Source organism: Colossoma macropomum, unplaced genomic scaffold (assembly GCF_904425465.1).
Source record: "Colossoma macropomum unplaced genomic scaffold, Colossoma_macropomum, whole genome shotgun sequence".
Taxonomy (NCBI): Eukaryota; Metazoa; Chordata; class Actinopteri; order Characiformes; family Serrasalmidae; genus Colossoma; species Colossoma macropomum.
The window spans coordinates 674,969-701,637 of NW_023494808.1; the positions used below are offsets into that span (position 1 = coordinate 674,969).

Below are 26,669 nucleotides of genomic sequence, written 5' to 3' on the forward strand. Positions count from 1 at the left end.
ACAATATTGGATAACGCTGCAGAATCACACTTTTCAAACTACAGACTCACATCACTCGGTAGTTAGTGCAGTCGGTGTTGCTGATGGTTGTTACTAGCATCTCTGCAGTGAAACTAGGAAGGACAGGGTTCAGCTTGACCTCAAACCACTCGATCCAGTCAAGGGTTTCAAACTGTGGAAACTCAATGCTGATGATTTCAAAGGTTCGCTTCATCATCACATCTCTCACAGCAGGGATGATATCGGCAACCTGCTGAGAAACAATGCAACAGGTGGGAATGGTACTTGAGGTGAATGCCTCGGGTCAGGTCACAGATGCCACTCTACTGCAAAACTTGTTTGTGCTACGGATTTCAGATAGTGTAAGCATGTCACTTACCTCCTGTTCAGTGAGGGCTGTGAAAAACTCATCCACATTCTTGAAAGCATCGCCTTTCTCTAGTCGATCGAACACCTGGTCCATCTGACTTGTGCTGTTCAGTGCTCCAGAGGTCAGAGTTACTTCAGCTGCTTGGCTAGGGGTCAGCAGGTCCAAAGAATCTAACTGCAACATGACACACAGACCAGCGGTTAGCGCCCGGGCCTGACAGACAACGTCAAACCCACAACTCACGTACAACTGGTGCAAGCCTGATGTTACTCACGCTGGAGAAATGTATATTCAGTATTAAAAGCTCCTCCAAGCTGGCATAGGCGGAGAACTTGCCAAAGTTCTTTGCTAGCCAGTCACTGCTGCCAGAAGTGCTGGAAACACAACTGGGATCTAAAATCGTAACAGAGGAGCAAGCAACACAATCAGAACATTACAAACAAATCTTATTTCATTGCATTTAGTTGACCAGCAATCTAACTTTGGAAGATACAAGACCATAAAAGATGCTAAAGAAGAGAGGACAGTTCAGGTGTTCAAGCAACATTTCTCCAAGTACCTGATAGGTCATCTCTTGAGAGGAAAGGATAGATGAAATAAGTAAAGATGGACCATTTCTGTTCCTCTTTCATGAGTTGATCTTGCCTGCTCAGAGCCTCCACCCTAAGTTGGATGAGAAGAGATCAGATCTTGGGATGGATGCTCATGCTTTTTCTTCACAAACTTCATGCCAAAAATCACAACTGTGGTGTCCTGAAATTCTCCTGGCCATACTTACACAACTTGGTAGGTCTGACAGCTGAAGTTCTTGGAACTGAGACAGGAGAGGAAGTCTGCGGACACTGATGACAAAAATGGCCTGAGCCTTTCCTGGAACCACTTGGTGATGAAAACGGCATCCGTAAGCTGTGCATCGCTGAACATGTTGACTTTCACCTCAGCAATGGCATCAAGAACATCTGGGTCAGGCAGACTGATGGTGAGGGTCTGTAAGAGAAAGTACATATCTCAATGTACAATTACAACCAAAGCTTTCCTTTTCATTGCAGTACTACTCCTCGTTTCCTACCATGTTGGAGTACGCATCCAGGGCTTCATCCAGAGATGCTGCAAACTTCTTGAAGAAAACATTCCAAAGTGCCCTGCTGTAGTTCATGCTGCTGTCCAGATTGCATGCCAAGACTTCAGCCAGATCGCTGGAGGACAGAGCTGCAACCTTCAAACACAAGATCGTGTAAGCAAAAAGACAACTTTCTGTGGTCGCGTGACTGACAACATGCTGCGTAACAGAGATCAATGCGAAGACAGGCATGCCGCAAATGCTTCATAGAGGCCTTACTGATGAACAGGCGAGGTCAGAGATGCTGGAGTTGCAGAGCTGAGCAGAGACATTTCCAAAGGAGACTTGAGTCTGAACTGGATGACTGTGGAGAAAAAGAGTCCATTATATTACCTGTAACAGTTTTCACAAGTCCATACTTTCTGAACCTTTCAAAACACCAAGACTCACCTTCCTGCACTTTGACAAATGTGTGCTTCTGTAAAAAAAAAAAAAGAAAACTCATCAGCATTTTTGCAGCACTGGATCTGGAAGGTTAGACATTTTAAGAAAGCAACATTTCGATCACTTACCATCTACTACTGTCTTCTTGCACTGAAGAAACAATAAAAACATAGGGCGATAAAGCATGTTAGCGAACATCCATAGCTTTCTGTGCCTTAGGCCGTGTACAGTCATAAGATAATGCACATAATAACAGAATATCACTTACCACTCCAACAGGGAAGGGAGCTGTACAACCTAGGGAGGAGCAAAGAAAATACGTCATTCGGCCGATGGAAGGAAGGAAGCTAAAAAGGCACTTACCTCTTTTATGGAATATGAAATAGTCCCATACCTTTTGGCAAAGTCTGGCTCAGCATTTCTCTGCTTGATCTGAGTTCCTGTCCAAGGTCGAGTGGAAGAACTGCAAGACTCATGTCCATGCCCTTCAGACTGTGTTAAACAGAAAACATTCAGTTTCTCCATCTTTGTCCCCAACCATCTGAGCCAATAACTCTTTCAAAAATAATCCAAGAACAAGAAAAGGAATCAGTCACTCACATTGCTTTATAGGAGTCACAGCTGAGGTTTCCAGGGATCACCAGCAGCCAAATGGGTTGGAAACTGGCCAGTACAACAAACAGATTCACTTGGAACCACAACTCATATTCACTTGGTTGGAAGGTGTCAAAGTTGGGAGCCAGAGCCGTCAAAGTCATGTTCAGGATTGCGTCTCTCACAGCTGCGTTTTCAATGAAGTTGATTTGTTCCTGCAGAGGAAACGGTTCAGTGGGTTTAAGATCACTGTGGGCACTTTAATGCAAGACCACCATCTTGGTCATTTTTCAGTGTTGGCTCATGTCACGTTTACTTTTCAGAGACAAACAGCTAACCTGCTTGGTGATGCTGACAAACATCTCAAAGAACACATAGAGCTGCTCCTCTCCAGAAGATGAGATTATTCCCATCATCACTTCTTTCACCAGCGTCTCATTCTCCAGAGCACCGCTGTTTGGATCAAGTATCAGCTCTGCTTTCTGTTCTGGAGAAAGTGAGTCCAGAACCTCCACCTAAGGCGTATAAAAAGATGTTGCATTGAAGGGCATTTTTCTATCGCTTTAATTGTGGTGCCATCATTTGCTAGAAAACATCAACCTACAATGCTGGGTAAATGCTCTACAAATCTAGCCTGTTACACCAATGTCAAGAAAACACAAAACAAGCACTTTTACCCCAGAGATATTCAATTCTTTAAGATCAGAGTAGTCTGCTGTTGTCGAGAACAGACCCAAGTTGACACTCAGCCAATCAGAATCACTCTGGATATCCTTTCTGCAAACTGTTCAAACAAGGAGCAAAAACAAAAAAAGGACAACGGCACAGGTTCAGGTCATATCATGAGGTCACTGCATCTAAGAAACAACGACTGCGAGACATTATGCAAATGCATGCGTGGCAGCACAAGCGTGCGGAAGGGTACCTACCTGGTGTGTTTAGCTGTGCAGCAAGATCCTTCAGGTATTTCACTAAAACCTTTGTTATGTCCTCCCTGTTGCTGGCAGTCATTTTATAGAACACAGCACTTATTCCTGAAACACTGCAAGAAAACAACATTGTCTTTGATGAGAGACAGACTTCTCCACGGTTCCTCAACCTTCTTCCCACTGCCACGTCCCTTTCATTTCTACCTTGCGTAGGTACAATATTGGATAATGCTGCGGAACCACACTTTTCAAACTACAGACTCACATCACTCGGTAGTTAGTGCAGTCGGTGTTGTTGATGGTTGTTACTAGCATCTCTGCAGTGAAACTAGGAAGGACAGGGTTCAGCTTGACCTCAAACCACTCGATCCAGTCAAGGGTTTCAAACTGTGGAAACTCAATGCTGATGATTTCAAAGGTTCGCTTCATCATCACATCTCTCACAGCAGGGATGATATCGGCAACCTGCTGAGAAACAATGCAACAGGTGGGAATGGTACTTGAGGTGAATGCCTCGGGTCAGGTCACAGATGCCACTCTACTGCAAAACTTGTTTGTGCTACGGATTTCAGATAGTGTAAGCATGTCACTTACCTCCTGTTCAGTGAGGGCTGTGAAAAACTCATCCACATTCTTGAAAGCATCGCCTTTCTCTAGTCGATCGAACACCTGGTCCATCTGACTTGTGCTGTTCAGTGCTCCAGAGGTCAGAGTTACTTCAGCTGCTTGGCTAGGGGTCAGCAGGTCCAAAGAATCTAACTGCAACATGACACACAGACCAGCGGTTAGCGCCCGGGCCTGACAGACAACGTCAAACCCACAACTCACGTACAACTGGTGCAAGCCTGATGTTACTCACGCTGGAGAAATGTATATTCAGTATTAAAAGCTCCTCCAAGCTGGCATAGGCGGAGAACTTGCCAAAGTTCTTTGCTAGCCAGTCACTGCTGCCAGAAGTGCTGGAAACACAACTGGGATCTAAAATCGTAACAGAGGAGCAAGCAACACAATCAGAACATTACAAACAAATCTTATTTCATTGCATTTAGTTGACCAGCAATCTAACTTTGGAAGATACAAGACCATAAAAGATGCTAAAGAAGAGAGGACAGTTCAGGTGTTCAAGCAACATTTCTCCAAGTACCTGATAGGTCATCTCTTGAGAGGAAAGGATAGATGAAATAAGTAAAGATGGACCATTTCTGTTCCTCTTTCATGAGTTGATCTTGCCTGCTCAGAGCCTCCACCCTAAGTTGGATGAGAAGAGATCAGATCTTGGGATGGATGCTCATGCTTTTTCTTCACAAACTTCATGCCAAAAATCACAACTGTGGTGTCCTGAAATTCTCCTGGCCATACTTACACAACTTGGTAGGTCTGACAGCTGAAGTTCTTGGAACTGAGACAGGAGAGGAAGTCTGCGGACACTGATGACAAAAATGGCCTGAGCCTTTCCTGGAACCACTTGGTGATGAAAACGGCATCCGTAAGCTGTGCATCGCTGAACATGTTGACTTTCACCTCAGCAATGGCATCAAGAACATCTGGGTCAGGCAGACTGATGGTGAGGGTCTGTAAGAGAAAGTACATATCTCAATGTACAATTACAACCAAAGCTTTCCTTTTCATTGCAGTACTACTCCTCGTTTCCTACCATGTTGGAGTACGCATCCAGGGCTTCATCCAGAGATGCTGCAAACTTCTTGAAGAAAACATTCCAAAGTGCCCTGCTGTAGTTCATGCTGCTGTCCAGATTGCATGCCAAGACTTCAGCCAGATCGCTGGAGGACAGAGCTGCAACCTTCAAACACAAGATCGTGTAAGCAAAAAGACAACTTTCTGTGGTCGCGTGACTGACAACATGCTGCGTAACAGAGATCAATGCGAAGACAGGCATGCCGCAAATGCTTCATAGAGGCCTTACTGATGAACAGGCGAGGTCAGAGATGCTGGAGTTGCAGAGCTGAGCAGAGACATTTCCAAAGGAGACTTGAGTCTGAACTGGATGACTGTGGAGAAAAAGAGTCCATTATATTACCTGTAACAGTTTTCACAAGTCCATACTTTCTGAACCTTTCAAAACACCAAGACTCACCTTCCTGCACTTTGACAAATGTGTGCTTCTGTAAAAAAAAAAAAGAAAATTCATCAGCATTTTTGCAGCACTGGATCTGGAAGGTCAGACATTTTAAGAAAGCAACATTTCGATCACTTACCATCTACTACTGTCTTCTTGCACTGAAGAAACAATAAAAACATAGGGCGATAAAGCATGTTAGCGAACATCCATAGCTTTCTGTGCCTTAGGCCGTGTACAGTCATAAGATAATGCACATAATAACAGAATATCACTTACCACTCCAACAGGGAAGGGAGCTGTACAACCTAGGGAGGAGCAAAGAAAATACGTCATTCGGCCGATGGAAGGAAGGAAGCTAAAAAGGCACTTACCTCTTTTATGGAATATGAAATAGTCCCATACCTTTTGGCAAAGTCTGGCTCAGCATTTCTCTGCTTGATCTGAGTTCCTGTCCAAGGTCGAGTGGAAGAACTGCAAGACTCATGTCCATGCCCTTCAGACTGTGTTAAACAGAAAACATTCAGTTTCTCCATCTTTGTCCCCAACCATCTGAGCCAATAACTCTTTCAAAAATAATCCAAGAACAAGAAAAGGAATCAGTCACTCACATTGCTTTATAGGAGTCACAGCTGAGGTTTCCAGGGATCACCAGCAGCCAAATGGGTTGGAAACTGGCCAGTACAACAAACAGATTCACTTGGAACCACAACTCATATTCACTTGGTTGGAAGGTGTCAAAGTTGGGAGCCAGAGCCGTCAAAGTCATGTTCAGGATTGCGTCTCTCACAGCTGCGTTTTCAATGAAGTTGATTTGTTCCTGCAGAGGAAACGGTTCAGTGGGTTTAAGATCACTGTGGGCACTTTAATGCAAGACCACCATCTTGGTCATTTTTCAGTGTTGGCTCATGTCACGTTTACTTTTCAGAGACAAACAGCTAACCTGCTTGGTGATGCTGACAAACATCTCAAAGAACACATAGAGCTGCTCCTCTCCAGAAGATGAGATTATTCCCATCATCACTTCTTTCACCAGCGTCTCATTCTCCAGAGCACCGCTGTTTGGATCAAGTATCAGCTCTGCTTTCTGTTCTGGAGAAAGTGAGTCCAGAACCTCCACCTAAGGCGTATAAAAAGATGTTGCATTGAAGGGCATTTTTCTATCGCTTTAATTGTGGTGCCATCGTTTGCTAGAAAACATCAACCTACAATGCTGGGTAAATGCTCTACAAATCTAGCCTGTTACACCAATGTCAAGAAAACACAAAACAAGCACTTTTACCCCAGAGATATTCAATTCTTTAAGATCAGAGTAGTCTGCTGTTGTCGAGAACAGACCCAAGTTGACACTCAGCCAATCAGAATCACTCTGGATATCCTTTCTGCAAACTGTTCAAACAAGGAGCAAAAACAAAAAAAGGACAACGGCACAGGTTCAGGTCATATCATGAGGTCACTGCATCTAAGAAACAACAACTGCGAGACATAATGCAAACGCATGCGCGGCAGCACAAGCGTGCGGAAGGGTACCTACCTGGTGTGTTTAGCTGTGCAGCAAGATCCTTCAGGTATTTCACTAAAACCTTTGTTATGTCCTCCCTGTTGCTGGCAGTCATTTTATAGAACACAGCACTTATTCCTGAAACACTGCAAGAAAACAACATTGTCTTTGATGAGAGACAGACTTCTCCACGGTTCCTCAACCTTCTTCCCACTGCCACGTCCCTTTCATTTCTACCTTGCGTAGGTACAATATTGGATAACGCTGCGGAATCACACTTTTCAAACTACAGACTCACATCACTCGGTAGTTAGTGCAGTCGGTGTTGTTGATGGTTGTTACTAGCATCTCTGCAGTGAAACTAGGAAGGACAGGGTTCAGCTTGACCTCAAACCACTCGATCCAGTCAAGGGTTTCAAACTGTGGAAACTCAATGCTGATGATTTCAAAGGTTCGCTTCATCATCACATCTCTCACAGCAGGGATGATATCGGCAACCTGCTGAGAAACAATGCAACAGGTGGGAATGGTACTTGAGGTGAATGCCTCGGGTCAGGTCACAGATGCCACTCTACTGCAAAACTTGTTTGTGCTACGGATTTCAGATAGTGTAAGCATGTCACTTACCTCCTGTTCAGTGAGGGCTGTGAAAAACTCATCCACATTCTTGAAAGCATCGCCTTTCTCTAGTCGATCGAACACCTGGTCCATCTGACTTGTGCTGTTCAGTGCTCCAGAGGTCAGAGTTACTTCAGCTGCTTGGCTAGGGGTCAGCAGGTCCAAAGAATCTAACTGCAACATGACACACAGACCAGCGGTTAGCGCCCGGGCCTGACAGACAACGTCAAACCCACAACTCACGTACAACTGGTGCAAGCCTGATGTTACTCACGCTGGAGAAATGTATATTCAGTATTAAAAGCTCCTCCAAGCTGGCATAGGCGGAGAACTTGCCAAAGTTCTTTGCTAGCCAGTCACTGCTGCCAGAAGTGCTGGAAACACAACTGGGATCTAAAATCGTAACAGAGGAGCAAGCAACACAATCAGAACATTACAAACAAATCTTATTTCATTGCATTTAGTTGACCAGCAATCTAACTTTGGAAGATACAAGACCATAAAAGATGCTAAAGAAGAGAGGACAGTTCAGGTGTTCAAGCAACATTTCTCCAAGTACCTGATAGGTCATCTCTTGAGAGGAAAGGATAGATGAAATAAGTAAAGATGGACCATTTCTGTTCCTCTTTCATGAGTTGATCTTGCCTGCTCAGAGCCTCCACCCTAAGTTGGATGAGAAGAGATCAGATCTTGGGATGGATGCTCATGCTTTTTCTTCACAAACTTCATGCCAAAAATCACAACTGTGGTGTCCTGAAATTCTCCTGGCCATACTTACACAACTTGGTAGGTCTGACAGCTGAAGTTCTTGGAACTGAGACAGGAGAGGAAGTCTGCGGACACTGATGACAAAAATGGCCTGAGCCTTTCCTGGAACCACTTGGTGATGAAAACGGCATCCGTAAGCTGTGCATCGCTGAACATGTTGACTTTCACCTCAGCAATGGCATCAAGAACATCTGGGTCAGGCAGACTGATGGTGAGGGTCTGTAAGAGAAAGTACATATCTCAATGTACAATTACAACCAAAGCTTTCCTTTTCATTGCAGTACTACTCCTCGTTTCCTACCATGTTGGAGTACGCATCCAGGGCTTCATCCAGAGATGCTGCAAACTTCTTGAAGAAAACATTCCAAAGTGCCCTGCTGTAGTTCATGCTGCTGTCCAGATTGCATGCCAAGACTTCAGCCAGATCGCTGGAGGACAGAGCTGCAACCTTCAAACACAAGATCGTGTAAGCAAAAAGACAACTTTCTGTGGTCGCGTGACTGACAACATGCTGCGTAACAGAGATCAATGCGAAGACAGGCATGCCGCAAATGCTTCATAGAGGCCTTACTGATGAACAGGCGAGGTCAGAGATGCTGGAGTTGCAGAGCTGAGCAGAGACATTTCCAAAGGAGACTTGAGTCTGAACTGGATGACTGTGGAGAAAAAGAGTCCATTATATTACCTGTAACAGTTTTCACAAGTCCATACTTTCTGAACCTTTCAAAACACCAAGACTCACCTTCCTGCACTTTGACAAATGTGTGCTTCTGTAAAAAAAAAAAAAGAAAACTCATCAGCATTTTTGCAGCACTGGATCTGGAAGGTTAGACATTTTAAGAAAGCAACATTTCGATCACTTACCATCTACTACTGTCTTCTTGCACTGAAGAAACAATAAAAACATAGGGCGATAAAGCATGTTAGCGAACATCCATAGCTTTCTGTGCCTTAGGCCGTGTACAGTCATAAGATAATGCACATAATAACAGAATATCACTTACCACTCCAACAGGGAAGGGAGCTGTACAACCTAGGGAGGAGCAAAGAAAATACGTCATTCGGCCGATGGAAGGAAGGAAGCTAAAAAGGCACTTACCTCTTTTATGGAATATGAAATAGTCCCATACCTTTTGGCAAAGTCTGGCTCAGCATTTCTCTGCTTGATCTGAGTTCCTGTCCAAGGTCGAGTGGAAGAACTGCAAGACTCATGTCCATGCCCTTCAGACTGTGTTAAACAGAAAACATTCAGTTTCTCCATCTTTGTCCCCAACCATCTGAGCCAATAACTCTTTCAAAAATAATCCAAGAACAAGAAAAGGAATCAGTCACTCACATTGCTTTATAGGAGTCACAGCTGAGGTTTCCAGGGATCACCAGCAGCCAAATGGGTTGGAAACTGGCCAGTACAACAAACAGATTCACTTGGAACCACAACTCATATTCACTTGGTTGGAAGGTGTCAAAGTTGGGAGCCAGAGCCGTCAAAGTCATGTTCAGGATTGCGTCTCTCACAGCTGCGTTTTCAATGAAGTTGATTTGTTCCTGCAGAGGAAACGGTTCAGTGGGTTTAAGATCACTGTGGGCACTTTAATGCAAGACCACCATCTTGGTCATTTTTCAGTGTTGGCTCATGTCACGTTTACTTTTCAGAGACAAACAGCTAACCTGCTTGGTGATGCTGACAAACATCTCAAAGAACACATAGAGCTGCTCCTCTCCAGAAGATGAGATTATTCCCATCATCACTTCTTTCACCAGTGTCTCATTCTCCAGAGCACCGCTGTTTGGATCAAGTATCAGCTCTGCTTTCTGTTCTGGAGAAAGTGAGTCCAGAACCTCCACCTAAGGCGTATAAAAAGATGTTGCATTGAAGGGCATTTTTCTCTCGCTTTAATTGTGGTGCCATCATTTGCTAGAAAACATCAACCTACAATTCTGGGTAAATGCTCTACAAATCTAGCCTGTTACACCAATGTCAAGAAAACACAAAACAAGCACTTTTACCCCAGAGATATTCAATTCTTTAAGATCAGAGTAGTCTGCTGTTGTCGAGAACAGACCCAAGTTGACACTCAGCCAATCAGAATCACTCTGGATATCCTTTCTGCAAACTGTTCAAACAAGGAGCAAAAACAAAAAAAGGACAACGGCACAGGTTCAGGTCATACCATGAGGTCACTGCATCTAAGAAACAACAACTGCGAGACATAATGCAAACGCATGCGCGGCAGCACAAGCGTGCGGAAGGGTACCTACCTGGTGTGTTTAGCTGTGCAGCAAGATCCTTCAGGTATTTCACTAAAACCTTTGTTATGTCCTCCCTGTTGCTGGCAGTCATTTTATAGAACACAGCACTTATTCCTGAAACACTGCAAGAAAACAACATTGTCTTTGATGAGAGACAGACTTCTCCACGGTTCCTCAACCTTCTTCCCACTGCCACGTCCCTTTCATTTCTACCTTGCGTAGGTACAATATTGGATAACGCTGCGGAATCACACTTTTCAAACTACAGACTCACATCACTCGGTAGTTAGTGCAGTCGGTGTTGTTGATGGTTGTTACTAGCATCTCTGCAGTGAAACTAGGAAGGACAGGGTTCAGCTTGACCTCAAACCACTCGATCCAGTCAAGGGTTTCAAACTGTGGAAACTCAATGCTGATGATTTCAAAGGTTCGCTTCATCATCACATCTCTCACAGCAGGGATGATATCGGCAACCTGCTGAGAAACAATGCAACAGGTGGGAATGGTACTTGAGGTGAATGCCTCGGGTCAGGTCACAGATGCCACTCTACTGCAAAACTTGTTTGTGCTACGGATTTCAGATAGTGTAAGCATGTCACTTACCTCCTGTTCAGTGAGGGCTGTGAAAAACTCATCCACATTCTTGAAAGCATCGCCTTTCTCTAGTCGATCGAACACCTGGTCCATCTGACTTGTGCTGTTCAGTGCTCCAGAGGTCAGAGTTACTTCAGCTGCTTGGCTAGGGGTCAGCAGGTCCAAAGAATCTAACTGCAACATGACACACAGACCAGCGGTTAGCGCCCGGGCCTGACAGACAACGTCAAACCCACAACTCACGTACAACTGGTGCAAGCCTGATGTTACTCACGCTGGAGAAATGTATATTCAGTATTAAAAGCTCCTCCAAGCTGGCATAGGCGGAGAACTTGCCAAAGTTCTTTGCTAGCCAGTCACTGCTGCCAGAAGTGCTGGAAACACAACTGGGATCTAAAATCGTAACAGAGGAGCAAGCAACACAATCAGAACATTACAAACAAATCTTATTTCATTGCATTTAGTTGACCAGCAATCTAACTTTGGAAGATACAAGACCATAAAAGATGCTAAAGAAGAGAGGACAGTTCAGGTGTTCAAGCAACATTTCTCCAAGTACCTGATAGGTCATCTCTTGAGAGGAAGGGATAGATGAAATAAGTAAAGATGGACCATTTCTGTTCCTCTTTCAAGAGTTGATCTTGCCTGCTCAGAGCCTCCACCCTAAGTTGGATGAGAAGAGATCAGATCTTGGGATGGATGCTCATGCTTTTTCTTCACAAACTTCATGCCAAAAATCACAACTGTGGTGTCCTGAAATTCTCCTGGCCATACTTACACAACTTGGTAGGTCTGACAGCTGAAGTTCTTGGAACTGAGACAGGAGAGGAAGTCTGCGGACACTGATGACAAAAATGGCCTGAGCCTTTCCTGGAACCACTTGGTGATGAAAACGGCATCCGTAAGCTGTGCATCGCTGAACATGTTGACTTTCACCTCAGCAATGGCATCAAGAACATCTGGGTCAGGCAGACTGATGGTGAGGGTCTGTAAGAGAAAGTACATATCTCAATGTACAATTACAACCAAAGCTTTCCTTTTCATTGCAGTACTACTCCTCGTTTCCTACCATGTTGGAGTACGCATCCAGGGCTTCATCCAGAGATGCTGCAAACTTCTTGAAGAAAACATTCCAAAGTGCCCTGCTGTAGTTCATGCTGCTGTCCAGATTGCATGCCAAGACTTCAGCCAGATCGCTGGAGGACAGAGCTGCAACCTTCAAACACAAGATCGTGTAAGCAAAAAGACAACTTTCTGTGGTCGCGTGACTGACAACATGCTGCGTAACAGAGATCAATGCGAAGACAGGCATGCCGCAAATGCTTCATAGAGGCCTTACTGATGAACAGGCGAGGTCAGAGATGCTGGAGTTGCAGAGCTGAGCAGAGACATTTCCAAAGGAGACTTGAGTCTGAACTGGATGACTGTGGAGAAAAAGAGTCCATTATATTACCTGTAACAGTTTTCACAAGTCCATACTTTCTGAACCTTTCAAAACACCAAGACTCACCTTCCTGCACTTTGACAAATGTGTGCTTCTGTAAAAAGAATGAAAATTCATCAGCATTTTTGCAGCACTGGATCTGGAAGGTTAGACATTTTAAGAAAGCAACATTTCGATCACTTACCATCTACTACTGTCTTCTTGCACTGAAGAAACAATAAAAACATAGGGCGATAAAGCATGTTAGCGAACATCCATAGCTTTCTGTGCCTTAGGCCGTGTACAGTCATAAGATAATGCACATAATAACAGAATATCACTTACCACTCCAACAGGGAAGGGAGCTGTACAACCTAGGGAGGAGCAAAGAAAATACGTCATTCGGCCGATGGAAGGAAGGAAGCTAAAAAGGCACTTACCTCTTTTATGGAATATGAAATAGTCCCATACCTTTTGGCAAAGTCTGGCTCAGCATTTCTCTGCTTGATCTGAGTTCCTGTCCAAGGTCGAGTGGAAGAACTGCAAGACTCATGTCCATGCCCTTCAGACTGTGTTAAACAGAAAACATTCAGTTTCTCCATCTTTGTCCCCAACCATCTGAGCCAATAACTCTTTCAAAAATAATCCAAGAACAAGAAAAGGAATCAGTCACTCACATTGCTTTATAGGAGTCACAGCTGAGGTTTCCAGGGATCACCAGCAGCCAAATGGGTTGGAAACTGGCCAGTACAACAAACAGATTCACTTGGAACCACAACTCATATTCACTTGGTTGGAAGGTGTCAAAGTTGGGAGCTAGAGCCGTCAAAGTCATGTTCAGGATTGCGTCTCTCACAGCTGCGTTTTCAATGAAGTTGATTTGTTCCTGCAGAGGAAACGGTTCAGTGGGTTTAAGATCACTGTGGGCACTTTAATGCAAGACCACCATCTTGGTCATTTTTCAGTGTTGGCTCATGTCACGTTTACTTTTCAGAGACAAACAGCTAACCTGCTTGGTGATGCTGACAAACATCTCAAAGAACACATAGAGCTGCTCCTCTCCAGAAGATGAGATTATTCCCATCATCACTTCTTTCACCAGCGTCTCATTCTCCAGAGCACCGCTGTTTGGATCAAGTATCAGCTCTGCTTTCTGTTCTGGAGAAAGTGAGTCCAGAACCTCCACCTAAGGCGTATAAAAAGATGTTGCATTGAAGGGCATTTTTCTCTCGCTTTAATTGTGGTGCCATCATTTGCTAGAAAACATCAACCTACAATGCTGGGTAAATGCTCTACAAATCTAGCCTGTTACACCAATGTCAAGAAAACACAAAACAAGCACTTTTACCCCAGAGATATTCAATTCTTTAAGATCAGAGTAGTCTGCTGTTGTCGAGAACAGACCCAAGTTGACACTCAGCCAATCAGAATCACTCTGGATATCCTTTCTGCAAACTGTTCAAACAAGGAGCAAAAACAAAAAAAGGACAACGGCACAGGTTCAGGTCATATCATGAGGTCACTGCATCTAAGAAACAACAACTGCGAGACATAATGCAAACGCATGCGCGGCAGCACAAGCGTGCGGAAGGGTACCTACCTGGTGTGTTTAGCTGTGCAGCAAGATCCTTCAGGTATTTCACTAAAACCTTTGTTATGTCCTCCCTGTTGCTGGCAGTCATTTTATAGAACACAGCACTTATTCCTGAAACACTGCAAGAAAACAACATTGTCTTTGATGAGAGACAGACTTCTCCACGGTTCCTCAACCTTCTTCCCACTGCCACGTCCCTTTCATTTCTACCTTGCGTAGGTACAATATTGGATAATGCTGCGGAACCACACTTTTCAAACTACAGACTCACATCACTCGGTAGTTAGTGCAGTCGGTGTTGTTGATGGTTGTTACTAGCATCTCTGCAGTGAAACTAGGAAGGACAGGGTTCAGCTTGACCTCAAACCACTCGATCCAGTCAAGGGTTTCAAACTGTGGAAACTCAATGCTGATGATTTCAAAGGTTCGCTTCATCATCACATCTCTCACAGCAGGGATGATATCGGCAACCTGCTGAGAAACAATGCAACAGGTGGGAATGGTACTTGAGGTGAATGCCTCGGGTCAGGTCACAGATGCCACTCTACTGCAAAACTTGTTTGTGCTACGGATTTCAGATAGTGTAAGCATGTCACTTACCTCCTGTTCAGTGAGGGCTGTGAAAAACTCATCCACATTCTTGAAAGCATCGCCTTTCTCTAGTCGATCGAACACCTGGTCCATCTGACTTGTGCTGTTCAGTGCTCCAGAGGTCAGAGTTACTTCAGCTGCTTGGCTAGGGGTCAGCAGGTCCAAAGAATCTAACTGCAACATGACACACAGACCAGCGGTTAGCGCCCGGGCCTGACAGACAACGTCAAACCCACAACTCACGTACAACTGGTGCAAGCCTGATGTTACTCACGCTGGAGAAATGTATATTCAGTATTAAAAGCTCCTCCAAGCTGGCATAGGCGGAGAACTTGCCAAAGTTCTTTGCTAGCCAGTCACTGCTGCCAGAAGTGCTGGAAACACAACTGGGATCTAAAATCGTAACAGAGGAGCAAGCAACACAATCAGAACATTACAAACAAATCTTATTTCATTGCATTTAGTTGACCAGCAATCTAACTTTGGAAGATACAAGACCATAAAAGATGCTAAAGAAGAGAGGACAGCTCAGGTGTTCAAGCAACATTTCTCCAAGTACCTGATAGGTCATCTCTTGAGAGGAAGGGATAGATGAAATAAGTAAAGATGGACCATTTCTGTTCCTCTTTCAAGAGTTGATCTTGCCTGCTCAGAGCCTCCACCCTAAGTTGGATGAGAAGAGATCAGATCTTGGGATGGATGCTCATGCTTTTTCTTCACAAACTTCATGCCAAAAATCACAACTGTGGTGTCCTGAAATTCTCCTGGCCATACTTACACAACTTGGTAGGTCTGACAGCTGAAGTTCTTGGAACTGAGACAGGAGAGGAAGTCTGCGGACACTGATGACAAAAATGGCCTGAGCCTTTCCTGGAACCACTTGGTGATGAAAACGGCATCCGTAAGCTGTGCATCGCTGAACATGTTGACTTTCACCTCAGCAATGGCATCAAGAACATCTGGGTCAGGCAGACTGATGGTGAGGGTCTGTAAGAGAAAGTACATATCTCAATGTACAATTACAACCAAAGCTTTCCTTTTCATTGCAGTACTACTCCTCGTTTCCTACCATGTTGGAGTACGCATCCAGGGCTTCATCCAGAGATGCTGCAAACTTCTTGAAGAAAACATTCCAAAGTGCCCTGCTGTAGTTCATGCTGCTGTCCAGATTGCATGCCAAGACTTCAGCCAGATCGCTGGAGGACAGAGCTGCAACCTTCAAACACAAGATCGTGTAAGCAAAAAGACAACTTTCTGTGGTCGCGTGACTGACAACATGCTGCGTAACAGAGATCAATGCGAAGACAGGCATGCCGCAAATGCTTCATAGAGGCCTTACTGATGAACAGGCGAGGTCAGAGATGCTGGAGTTGCAGAGCTGAGCAGAGACATTTCCAAAGGAGACTTGAGTCTGAACTGGATGACTGTGGAGAAAAAGAGTCCATTATATTACCTGTAACAGTTTTCACAAGTCCATACTTTCTGAACCTTTCAAAACACCAAGACTCACCTTCCTGCACTTTGACAAATGTGTGCTTCTGTAAAAAGAAAGAAAATTCATCAGCATTTTTGCAGCACTGGATCTGGAAGGTTAGACATTTTAAGAAAGCAACATTTCGATCACTTACCATCTACTACTGTCTTCTTGCACTGAAGAAACAATAAAAACATAGGGCGATAAAGCATGTTAGCGAACATCCATAGCTTTCTGTGCCTTAGGCCGTGTACAGTCATAAGATAATGCACATAATAACAGAATATCACTTACCACTCCAACAGGGAAGGGAGCTGTACAACCTAGGGAGGAGCAAAGAAAATACGTCATTCGGCCGATGGAAGGAAGGAAGCTAAAAAGGCACTTACCTCTTTTATGGAATATGAAATAGTCCCATACCTTTTGGCAAAGTCTGGCTCAGCATTTCTCTGCTTGATCTGAGTTCCTGTCCAAGGTCGAGTGGAAGAACTGCAAGACTCATGTCCATGCCCTTCAGACTGTGTTAAACAGAAAACATTCAGTTTCTCCATCTTTGTCCCCAACCATCTGAGCCAATAACTCTTTCAAAAATAATCCAAGAACAAGAAAAGGAATCAGTCACTCACATTGCTTTATAGGAGTCACAGCTGAGGTTTCCAGGGATCACCAGCAGCCAAATGGGTTGGAAACTGGCCAGTACAACAAACAGATTCACTTGGAACCACAACTCATATTCACTTGGTTGGAAGGTGTCAAAGTTGGGAGCCAGAGCCGTCAAAGTCATGTTCAGGATTGCGTCTCTCACAGCTGCGTTTTCAATGAAGTTGATTTGTTCCTGCAGAGGAAACGGTTCAGTGGGTTTAAGATCACTGTGGGCACTTTAATGCAAGACCACCATCTTGGTCATTTTTCAGTGTTGGCTCATGTCACGTTTACTTTTCAGAGACAAACAGCTAACCTGCTTGGTGATGCTGACAAACATCTCAAAGAACACATAGAGCTGCTCCTCTCCAGAAGATGAGATTATTCCCATCATCACTTCTTTCACCAGCGTCTCATTCTCCAGAGCACCGCTGTTTGGATCAAGTATCAGCTCTGCTTTCTGTTCTGGAGAAAGTGAGTCCAGAACCTCCACCTAAGGCGTATAAAAAGATGTTGCATTGAAGGGCATTTTTCTATCGCTTTAATTGTGGTGCCATCATTTGCTAGAAAACATCAACCTACAATGCTGGGTAAATGCTCTACAAATCTAGCCTGTTACACCAATGTCAAGAAAACACAAAACAAGCACTTTTACCCCAGAGATATTCAATTCTTTAAGATCAGAGTAGTCTGCTGTTGTCGAGAACAGACCCAAGTTGACACTCAGCCAATCAGAATCACTCTGGATATCCTTTCTGCAAACTGTTCAAACAAGGAGCAAAAACAAAAAAAGGACAACGGCACAGGTTCAGGTCATATCATGAGGTCACTGCATCTAAGAAACAACAACTGCGAGACATAATGCAAACGCATGCGCGGCAGCACAAGCGTGCGGAAGGGTACCTACCTGGTGTGTTTAGCTGTGCAGCAAGATCCTTCAGGTATTTCACTAAAACCTTTGTTATGTCCTCCCTGTTGCTGGCAGTCATTTTATAGAACACAGCACTTATTCCTGAAACACTGCAAGAAAACAACATTGTCTTTGATGAGAGACAGACTTCTCCACGGTTCCTCAACCTTCTTCCCACTGCCACGTCCCTTTCATTTCTACCTTGCGTAGGTACAATATTGGATAACGCTGCGGAACCACACTTTTCAAACTACAGACTCACATCACTCGGTAGTTAGTGCAGTCGGTGTTGTTGATGGTTGTTACTAGCATCTCTGCAGTGAAACTAGGAAGGACAGGGTTCAGCTTGACCTCAAACCACTCGATCCAGTCAAGGGTTTCAAACTGTGGAAACTCAATGCTGATGATTTCAAAGGTTCGCTTCATCATCACATCTCTCACAGCAGGGATGATATCGGCAACCTGCTGAGAAACAATGCAACAGGTGGGAATGGTACTTGAGGTGAATGCCTCGGGTCAGGTCACAGATGCCACTCTACTGCAAAACTTGTTTGTGCTACGGATTTCAGATAGTGTAAGCATGTCACTTACCTCCTGTTCAGTGAGGGCTGTGAAAAACTCATCCACATTCTTGAAAGCATCGCCTTTCTCTAGTCGATCGAACACCTGGTCCATCTGACTTGTGCTGTTCAGTGCTCCAGAGGTCAGAGTTACTTCAGCTGCTTGGCTAGGGGTCAGCAGGTCCAAAGAATCTAACTGCAACATGACACACAGACCAGCGGTTAGCGCCCGGGCCTGACAGACAACGTCAAACCCACAACTCACGTACAACTGGTGCAAGCCTGATGTTACTCACGCTGGAGAAATGTATATTCAGTATTAAAAGCTCCTCCAAGCTGGCATAGGCGGAGAACTTGCCAAAGTTCTTTGCTAGCCAGTCACTGCTGCCAGAAGTGCTGGAAACACAACTGGGATCTAAAATCGTAACAGAGGAGCAAGCAACACAATCAGAACATTACAAACAAATCTTATTTCATTGCATTTAGTTGACCAGCAATCTAACTTTGGAAGATACAAGACCATAAAAGATGCTAAAGAAGAGAGGACAGTTCAGGTGTTCAAGCAACATTTCTCCAAGTACCTGATAGGTCATCTCTTGAGAGGAAAGGATAGATGAAATAAGTAAAGATGGACCATTTCTGTTCCTCTTTCATGAGTTGATCTTGCCTGCTCAGAGCCTCCACCCTAAGTTGGATGAGAAGAGATCAGATCTTGGGATGGATGCTCATGCTTTTTCTTCACAAACTTCATGCCAAAAATCACAACTGTGGTGTCCTGAAATTCTCCTGGCCATACTTACACAACTTGGTAGGTCTGACAGCTGAAGTTCTTGGAACTGAGACAGGAGAGGAAGTCTGCGGACACTGATGACAAAAATGGCCTGAGCCTTTCCTGGAACCACTTGGTGATGAAAACGGCATCCGTAAGCTGTGCATCGCTGAACATGTTGACTTTCACCTCAGCAATGGCATCAAGAACATCTGGGTCAGGCAGACTGATGGTGAGGGTCTGTAAGAGAAAGTACATATCTCAATGTACAATTACAACCAAAGCTTTCCTTTTCATTGCAGTACTACTCCTCGTTTCCTACCATGTTGGAGTACGCATCCAGGGCTTCATCCAGAGATGCTGCAAACTTCTTGAAGAAAACATTCCAAAGTGCCCTGCTGTAGTTCATGCTGCTGTCCAGATTGCATGCCAAGACTTCAGCCAGATCGCTGGAGGACAGAGCTGCAACCTTCAAACACAAGATCGTGTAAGCAAAAAGACAACTTTCTGTGGTCGCGTGACTGACAACATGCTGCGTAACAGAGATCAATGCGAAGACAGGCATGCCGCAAATGCTTCATAGAGGCCTTACTGATGAACAGGCGAGGTCAGAGATGCTGGAGTTGCAGAGCTGAGCAGAGACATTTCCAAAGGAGACTTGAGTCTGAACTGGATGACTGTGGAGAAAAAGAGTCCATTATATTACCTGTAACAGTTTTCACAAGTCCATACTTTCTGAACCTTTCAAAACACCAAGACTCACCTTCCTGCACTTTGACAAATGTGTGCTTCTGTAAAAAAAAAAAAGAAAATTCATCAGCATTTTTGCAGCACTGGATCTGGAAGGTCAGACATTTTAAGAAAGCAACATTTCGATCACTTACCATCTACTACTGTCTTCTTGCACTGAAGAAACAATAAAAACATAGGGCGATAAAGCATGTTAGCGAACATCCATAGCTTTCTGTGCCTTAGGCCGTGTACAGTCATAAGATAATGCACATAATAACAGAATATCACTTACCACTCCAACAGGGAAGGGAGCTGTACAACCTAGGGAGGAGCAAAGAAAATACGTCATTCGGCCGATGGAAGGAAGGAAGCTAAAAAGGCACTTACCTCTTTTATGGAATATGAAATAGTCCCATACCTTTTGGCAAAGTCTGGCTCAGCATTTCTCTGCTTGATCTGAGTTCCTGTCCAAGGTCGAGTGGAAGAACTGCAAGACTCATGTCCATGCCCTTCAGACTGTGTTAAACAGAAAACATTCAGTTTCTCCATCTTTGTCCCCAACCATCTGAGCCAATAACTCTTTCAAAAATAATCCAAGAACAAGAAAAGGAATCAGTCACTCACATTGCTTTATAGGAGTCACAGCTGAGGTTTCCAGGGATCACCAGCAGCCAAATGGGTTGGAAACTGGCCAGTACAACAAACAGATTCACTTGGAACCACAACTCATATTCACTTGGTTGGAAGGTGTCAAAGTTGGGAGCCAGAGCCGTCAAAGTCATGTTCAGGATTGCGTCTCTCACAGCTGCGTTTTCAATGAAGTTGATTTGTTCCTGCAGAGGAAACGGTTCAGTGGGTTTAAGATCACTGTGGGCACTTTAATGCAAGACCACCATCTTGGTCATTTTTCAGTGTTGGCTCATGTCACGTTTACTTTTCAGAGACAAACAGCTAACCTGCTTGGTGATGCTGACAAACATCTCAAAGAACACATAGAGCTGCTCCTCTCCAGAAGATGAGATTATTCCCATCATCACTTCTTTCACCAGCGTCTCATTCTCCAGAGCACCGCTGTTTGGATCAAGTATCAGCTCTGCTTTCTGTTCTGGAGAAAGTGAGTCCAGAACCTCCACCTAAGGCGTATAAAAAGATGTTGCATTGAAGGGCATTTTTCTATCGCTTTAATTGTGGTGCCATCATTTGCTAGAAAACATCAACCTACAATGCTGGGTAAATGCTCTACAAATCTAGCCTGTTACACCAATGTCAAGAAAACACAAAACAAGCACTTTTACCCCAGAGATATTCAATTCTTTAAGATCAGAGTAGTCTGCTGTTGTCGAGAACAGACCCAAGTTGACACTCAGCCAATCAGAATCACTCTGGATATCCTTTCTGCAAACTGTTCAAACAAGGAGCAAAAACAAAAAAAGGACAACGGCACAGGTTCAGGTCATATCATGAGGTCACTGCATCTAAGAAACAACAACTGCGAGACATAATGCAAACGCATGCGCGGCAGCACAAGCGTGCGGAAGGGTACCTACCTGGTGTGTTTAGCTGTGCAGCAAGATCCTTCAGGTATTTCACTAAAACCTTTGTTATGTCCTCCCTGTTGCTGGCAGTCATTTTATAGAACACAGCACTTATTCCTGAAACACTGCAAGAAAACAACATTGTCTTTGATGAGAGACAGACTTCTCCACGGTTCCTCAACCTTCTTCCCACTGCCACGTCCCTTTCATTTCTACCTTGCGTAGGTACAATATTGGATAACGCTGCGGAATCACACTTTTCAAACTACAGACTCACATCACTCGGTAGTTAGTGCAGTCGGTGTTGTTGATGGTTGTTACTAGCATCTCTGCAGTGAAACTAGGAAGGACAGGGTTCAGCTTGACCTCAAACCACTCGATCCAGTCAAGGGTTTCAAACTGTGGAAACTCAATGCTGATGATTTCAAAGGTTCGCTTCATCATCACATCTCTCACAGCAGGGATGATATCGGCAACCTGCTGAGAAACAATGCAACAGGTGGGAATGGTACTTGAGGTGAATGCCTCGGGTCAGGTCACAGATGCCACTCTACTGCAAAACTTGTTTGTGCTACGGATTTCAGATAGTGTAAGCATGTCACTTACCTCCTGTTCAGTGAGGGCTGTGAAAAACTCATCCACATTCTTGAAAGCATCGCCTTTCTCTAGTCGATCGAACACCTGGTCCATCTGACTTGTGCTGTTCAGTGCTCCAGAGGTCAGAGTTACTTCAGCTGCTTGGCTAGGGGTCAGCAGGTCCAAAGAATCTAACTGCAACATGACACACAGACCAGCGGTTAGCGCCCGGGCCTGACAGACAACGTCAAACCCACAACTCACGTACAACTGGTGCAAGCCTGATGTTACTCACGCTGGAGAAATGTATATTCAGTATTAAAAGCTCCTCCAAGCTGGCATAGGCGGAGAACTTGCCAAAGTTCTTTGCTAGCCAGTCACTGCTGCCAGAAGTGCTGGAAACACAACTGGGATCTAAAATCGTAACAGAGGAGCAAGCAACACAATCAGAACATTACAAACAAATCTTATTTCATTGCATTTAGTTGACCAGCAATCTAACTTTGGAAGATACAAGACCATAAAAGATGCTAAAGAAGAGAGGACAGTTCAGGTGTTCAAGCAACATTTCTCCAAGTACCTGATAGGTCATCTCTTGAGAGGAAAGGATAGATGAAATAAGTAAAGATGGACCATTTCTGTTCCTCTTTCATGAGTTGATCTTGCCTGCTCAGAGCCTCCACCCTAAGTTGGATGAGAAGAGATCAGATCTTGGGATGGATGCTCATGCTTTTTCTTCACAAACTTCATGCCAAAAATCACAACTGTGGTGTCCTGAAATTCTCCTGGCCATACTTACACAACTTGGTAGGTCTGACAGCTGAAGTTCTTGGAACTGAGACAGGAGAGGAAGTCTGCGGACACTGATGACAAAAATGGCCTGAGCCTTTCCTGGAACCACTTGGTGATGAAAACGGCATCCGTAAGCTGTGCATCGCTGAACATGTTGACTTTCACCTCAGCAATGGCATCAAGAACATCTGGGTCAGGCAGACTGATGGTGAGGGTCTGTAAGAGAAAGTACATATCTCAATGTACAATTACAACCAAAGCTTTCCTTTTCATTGCAGTACTACTCCTCGTTTCCTACCATGTTGGAGTACGCATCCAGGGCTTCATCCAGAGATGCTGCAAACTTCTTGAAGAAAACATTCCAAAGTGCCCTGCTGTAGTTCATGCTGCTGTCCAGATTGCATGCCAAGACTTCAGCCAGATCGCTGGAGGACAGAGCTGCAACCTTCAAACACAAGATCGTGTAAGCAAAAAGACAACTTTCTGTGGTCGCGTGACTGACAACATGCTGCGTAACAGAGATCAATGCGAAGACAGGCATGCCGCAAATGCTTCATAGAGGCCTTACTGATGAACAGGCGAGGTCAGAGATGCTGGAGTTGCAGAGCTGAGCAGAGACATTTCCAAAGGAGACTTGAGTCTGAACTGGATGACTGTGGAGAAAAAGAGTCCATTATATTACCTGTAACAGTTTTCACAAGTCCATACTTTCTGAACCTTTCAAAACACCAAGACTCACCTTCCTGCACTTTGACAAATGTGTGCTTCTGTAAAAAGAATGAAAATTCATCAGCATTTTTGCAACACTGGATTTGGAAGGTTAGACATTTTAAGAAAGCAACATTTCGATCACTTACCATCTACTACTGTCTTCTTGCACTGAAGAAACAATAAAAACATAGGGCGATAAAGCATGTTAGCGAACATCCATAGCTTTCTGTGCCTTAGGCCGTGTACAGTCATAAGATAATGCACATAATAACAGAATATCACTTACCACTCCAACAGGGAAGGGAGCTGTACAACCTAGGGAGGAGCAAAGAAAATACGTCATTCGGCCGATGGAAGGAAGGAAGCTAAAAAGGCACTTACCTCTTTTATGGAATATGAAATAGTCCCATACCTTTTGGCAAAGTCTGGCTCAGCATTTCTCTGCTTGATCTGAGTTCCTGTCCAAGGTCGAGTGGAAGAACTGCAAGACTCATGTCCATGCCCTTCAGACTGTGTTAAACAGAAAACATTCAGTTTCTCCATCTTTGTCCCCAACCATCTGAGCCAATAACTCTTTCAAAAATAATCCAAGAACAAGAAAAGGAATCAGTCACTCACATTGCTTTATAGGAGTCACAGCTGAGGTTTCCAGGGATCACCAGCAGCCAAATGGGTTGGAAACTGGCCAGTACAACAAACAGATTCACTTGGAACCACAACTCATATTCACTTGGTTGGAAGGTGTCAAAGTTGGGAGCTAGAGCCGTCAAAGTCATGTTCAGGATTGCGTCTCTCACAGCTGCGCTTTCAATGAAGTTGATTTGTTCCTGCAGAGGAAACAGTTCAGTGGGTTTAAGATCCCTGTGGGCACTTTAATGCAAGACCGCCATCTTGATCAGTTTTCAGTGTTGGCTCATGTCACGTTTACTTTTCAGAGACAAACAGCTTACCTGCTTGGTGATGCTGACAAACATCTCAAAGAACACATAGAGCTGCTCCTCTCCAGAAGATGAGATTATTCCCATCATCACTTCTTTCACCAGCGTCTCATTCTCCAGAGCGCCACTGGATGGATCAAGTATCAGCTCTGCTTTCTGCTTTGGAGAAAGCGAATCCAGATCCTCCAACTCAAGGAAATAAAGAAAAGAAACAAAAGGTATTTCGTTTTCCTTTCATTTCAGTGCTTTCTTTTGACAGAAAACACCAGTCTCCAGTGCTAGATTAACGCTGCATAATTTCAATTTCAAATGCAACGTTTTTTAGTTTCCATGTTCAGAGCTACAAACAAAAAAGAAAAACAAGAACATTTTCTCACCATTGAGAAATTTCCATGAAGATTTTTCAAGTCATTCAACGTGGCGAAGATTGAGAAATTGCCTAAGTTGTTTTTCATCCAGTTTTTACTGTTCATGCTACCAGCAATACAGCCTTTTGGATAAAAATTTAATATGTAAGTAAAATTTACATATTCATTTAAAATATAAATTTTATATAACATGCTGCATTGTGTTTTAAATGTCTATTCAGTACAAAGCAAGAATTGTGCATGTTTTAAATTTTTGGCAAAAAAATTATTGACACCTGATTTTCTGGAGAGGAATGGGATGATGAAATGAGTGTAAAAGGACATTTGTAGCTCATTTCTCATTAGAGTGATTTGCTGGCTTAATCTTTTCACCCTGTAATACATAAGAACATGAATTAGTTTTGCAGATTATGGATTATATAGAATATGTGCTTTTGGTGTATTATAGGTTTGTGATTTCTTTTTCTTTTGGTTTTGTTCTTGTTTTATACTCTTTATGTCGATTAAACATTCCCCTGTAGATAGTTAAATGCTAAAACTTTGACCCTTTTGTGATACTTTGCAGGCCTTTTGCCACAAAGAATAGTTTACAAAACAATATCTTTCTTTCATGTCACCAAGGATACACTTCTTTCAGAAATCTGCAGTGATTTTTCAGTGATTTTCCCTGAATCTTCTACCTAACTTTGAAATTGAGTTTGAAAAACATTGGACATGCCCCTCCCCAAAAACCTAACCCCAATGCAAATCAAGTGTGTATGTGCTTGTTTGTATGTATAGTTACATATGCTTACATTTCCTGGTAACTTTCACAGGTGAACTCCTTTTTGCTCAGCTCTGACATGAAGGTGCCATTGATGATTGGAAGGAGTGGAAGGAGCCTAATACAAACCCACATCTGAATGAATTCAACACTCTTCAGATTTTCTGGACTCAGAGTGTCTAAAGCTCCAGTCATGGAAGCAATATCACCTGTTGATGGAGTCTCACCCTGCAACAGAAATAAACTTAAAGCATTATTTATATTGAACAGAAGACAGGAGTTGAGACTGACTTGACAGGTCACGGTTAATGACCATTGTAATGCTTGCAGAGGAATTCATTATTTCTTTCTTTTTTTGTCAACTGTCTCACCACCACTTCTCGTGCCCTGGGTTGTATAGGTTTCCCCTGTGACACCAAATCTTTACATGCTGAAAATTACTCCATAGGACAGCTGAATATGGACTGGGTAATGTGCTAACTGCTCTGTTCTGTGTACATGACATACATGACAAATTCACTCACATTGCTCTTTATCAACATGGAGAAAGTAACTGAGCTGTCCTGCATGCCCAATGAGAGTAAGGCCAAAGGTGCAGCTGAGTTACATGAGAGCCCCACGTTTAAAGTCTGTGTAAAGTAAAATCTCGCAGCCACCATCGGGGCCCGGGGGACGGGCGCATGCCACAACCATAAATTATCTAGCACTGAATAGTGGAGAAAGTTTTTCAATGTTTTTCAATATATCTCGGTTTGGGATTGTGTTTGTGTTTGAAATCATGACTCGATGATGCACTGGAGCATGACGCCTCCTCTAACACTATAATCCTATAAAAACCAGAGCGCATTAGCATCAGTGGTTCTCCCAGCTTTATTTGGCTAGATTATGTTAGTCAGTAATACTTGTTGCTAACTTGCATAAATGGAAGGAAAAAAAAATACCATTCTGTTGCAGGCTGCTAGCACTGCTAGTGGTTTCATTTCAACCCAAGAGAGGCTTTGCTGCTCACCCTAGCGAGCTAATGGATATGCTAACGTTAGTACGAAGCTGAAACTGGCTTTCTATCCACCAGCGTCTTGTTCAGAC

The 26,669-nt window shown here is 43.8% G+C and overlaps 1 protein-coding gene across 1 annotated transcript; it reads right to left on the reverse strand.

Annotated features, from left to right (window-relative positions):
• Positions 1-46: 46 nt before the first annotated feature.
• On the reverse strand, positions 47-26,152 carry LOC118797685. Its single transcript, XM_036556961.1, has 104 exons — positions 26,108-26,152; positions 24,465-24,641; positions 24,133-24,341; positions 23,927-24,024; positions 23,801-23,829; positions 23,661-23,682; positions 23,543-23,570; positions 23,372-23,456; positions 23,102-23,248; positions 22,811-23,019; positions 22,592-22,695; positions 22,307-22,425; positions 22,042-22,206; positions 21,713-21,915; positions 21,448-21,560; positions 21,196-21,302; positions 20,857-21,033; positions 20,525-20,733; positions 20,319-20,416; positions 20,193-20,221; positions 20,053-20,074; positions 19,932-19,959; positions 19,761-19,845; positions 19,491-19,637; positions 19,200-19,408; positions 18,981-19,084; positions 18,696-18,814; positions 18,431-18,595; positions 18,102-18,304; positions 17,837-17,949; positions 17,585-17,691; positions 17,246-17,422; positions 16,914-17,122; positions 16,708-16,805; positions 16,582-16,610; positions 16,442-16,463; positions 16,324-16,351; positions 16,153-16,237; positions 15,883-16,029; positions 15,592-15,800; positions 15,373-15,476; positions 15,088-15,206; positions 14,823-14,987; positions 14,494-14,696; positions 14,229-14,341; positions 13,977-14,083; positions 13,638-13,814; positions 13,306-13,514; positions 13,100-13,197; positions 12,974-13,002; positions 12,834-12,855; positions 12,716-12,743; positions 12,545-12,629; positions 12,275-12,421; positions 11,984-12,192; positions 11,765-11,868; positions 11,480-11,598; positions 11,215-11,379; positions 10,886-11,088; positions 10,621-10,733; positions 10,369-10,475; positions 10,030-10,206; positions 9,698-9,906; positions 9,492-9,589; positions 9,366-9,394; positions 9,226-9,247; positions 9,104-9,131; positions 8,933-9,017; positions 8,663-8,809; positions 8,372-8,580; positions 8,153-8,256; positions 7,868-7,986; positions 7,603-7,767; positions 7,274-7,476; positions 7,009-7,121; positions 6,757-6,863; positions 6,418-6,594; positions 6,086-6,294; positions 5,880-5,977; positions 5,754-5,782; positions 5,614-5,635; positions 5,493-5,520; positions 5,322-5,406; positions 5,052-5,198; positions 4,761-4,969; positions 4,542-4,645; positions 4,257-4,375; positions 3,992-4,156; positions 3,663-3,865; positions 3,398-3,510; positions 3,146-3,252; positions 2,807-2,983; positions 2,475-2,683; positions 2,269-2,366; positions 2,143-2,171; positions 2,003-2,024; positions 1,881-1,908; positions 1,710-1,794; positions 1,440-1,586; positions 1,149-1,357; positions 930-1,033; positions 645-763; positions 380-544; positions 47-253 (listed from the first exon to the last, which is right to left on the reverse strand). The coding sequence occupies exons 1-104, from the start codon at positions 26,150-26,152 to the stop codon at positions 47-49; spliced, it is 12,534 nt and encodes a 4,177-aa protein (XP_036412854.1).
• Between the last annotated feature and the right edge of the window lie 517 nt (positions 26,153-26,669).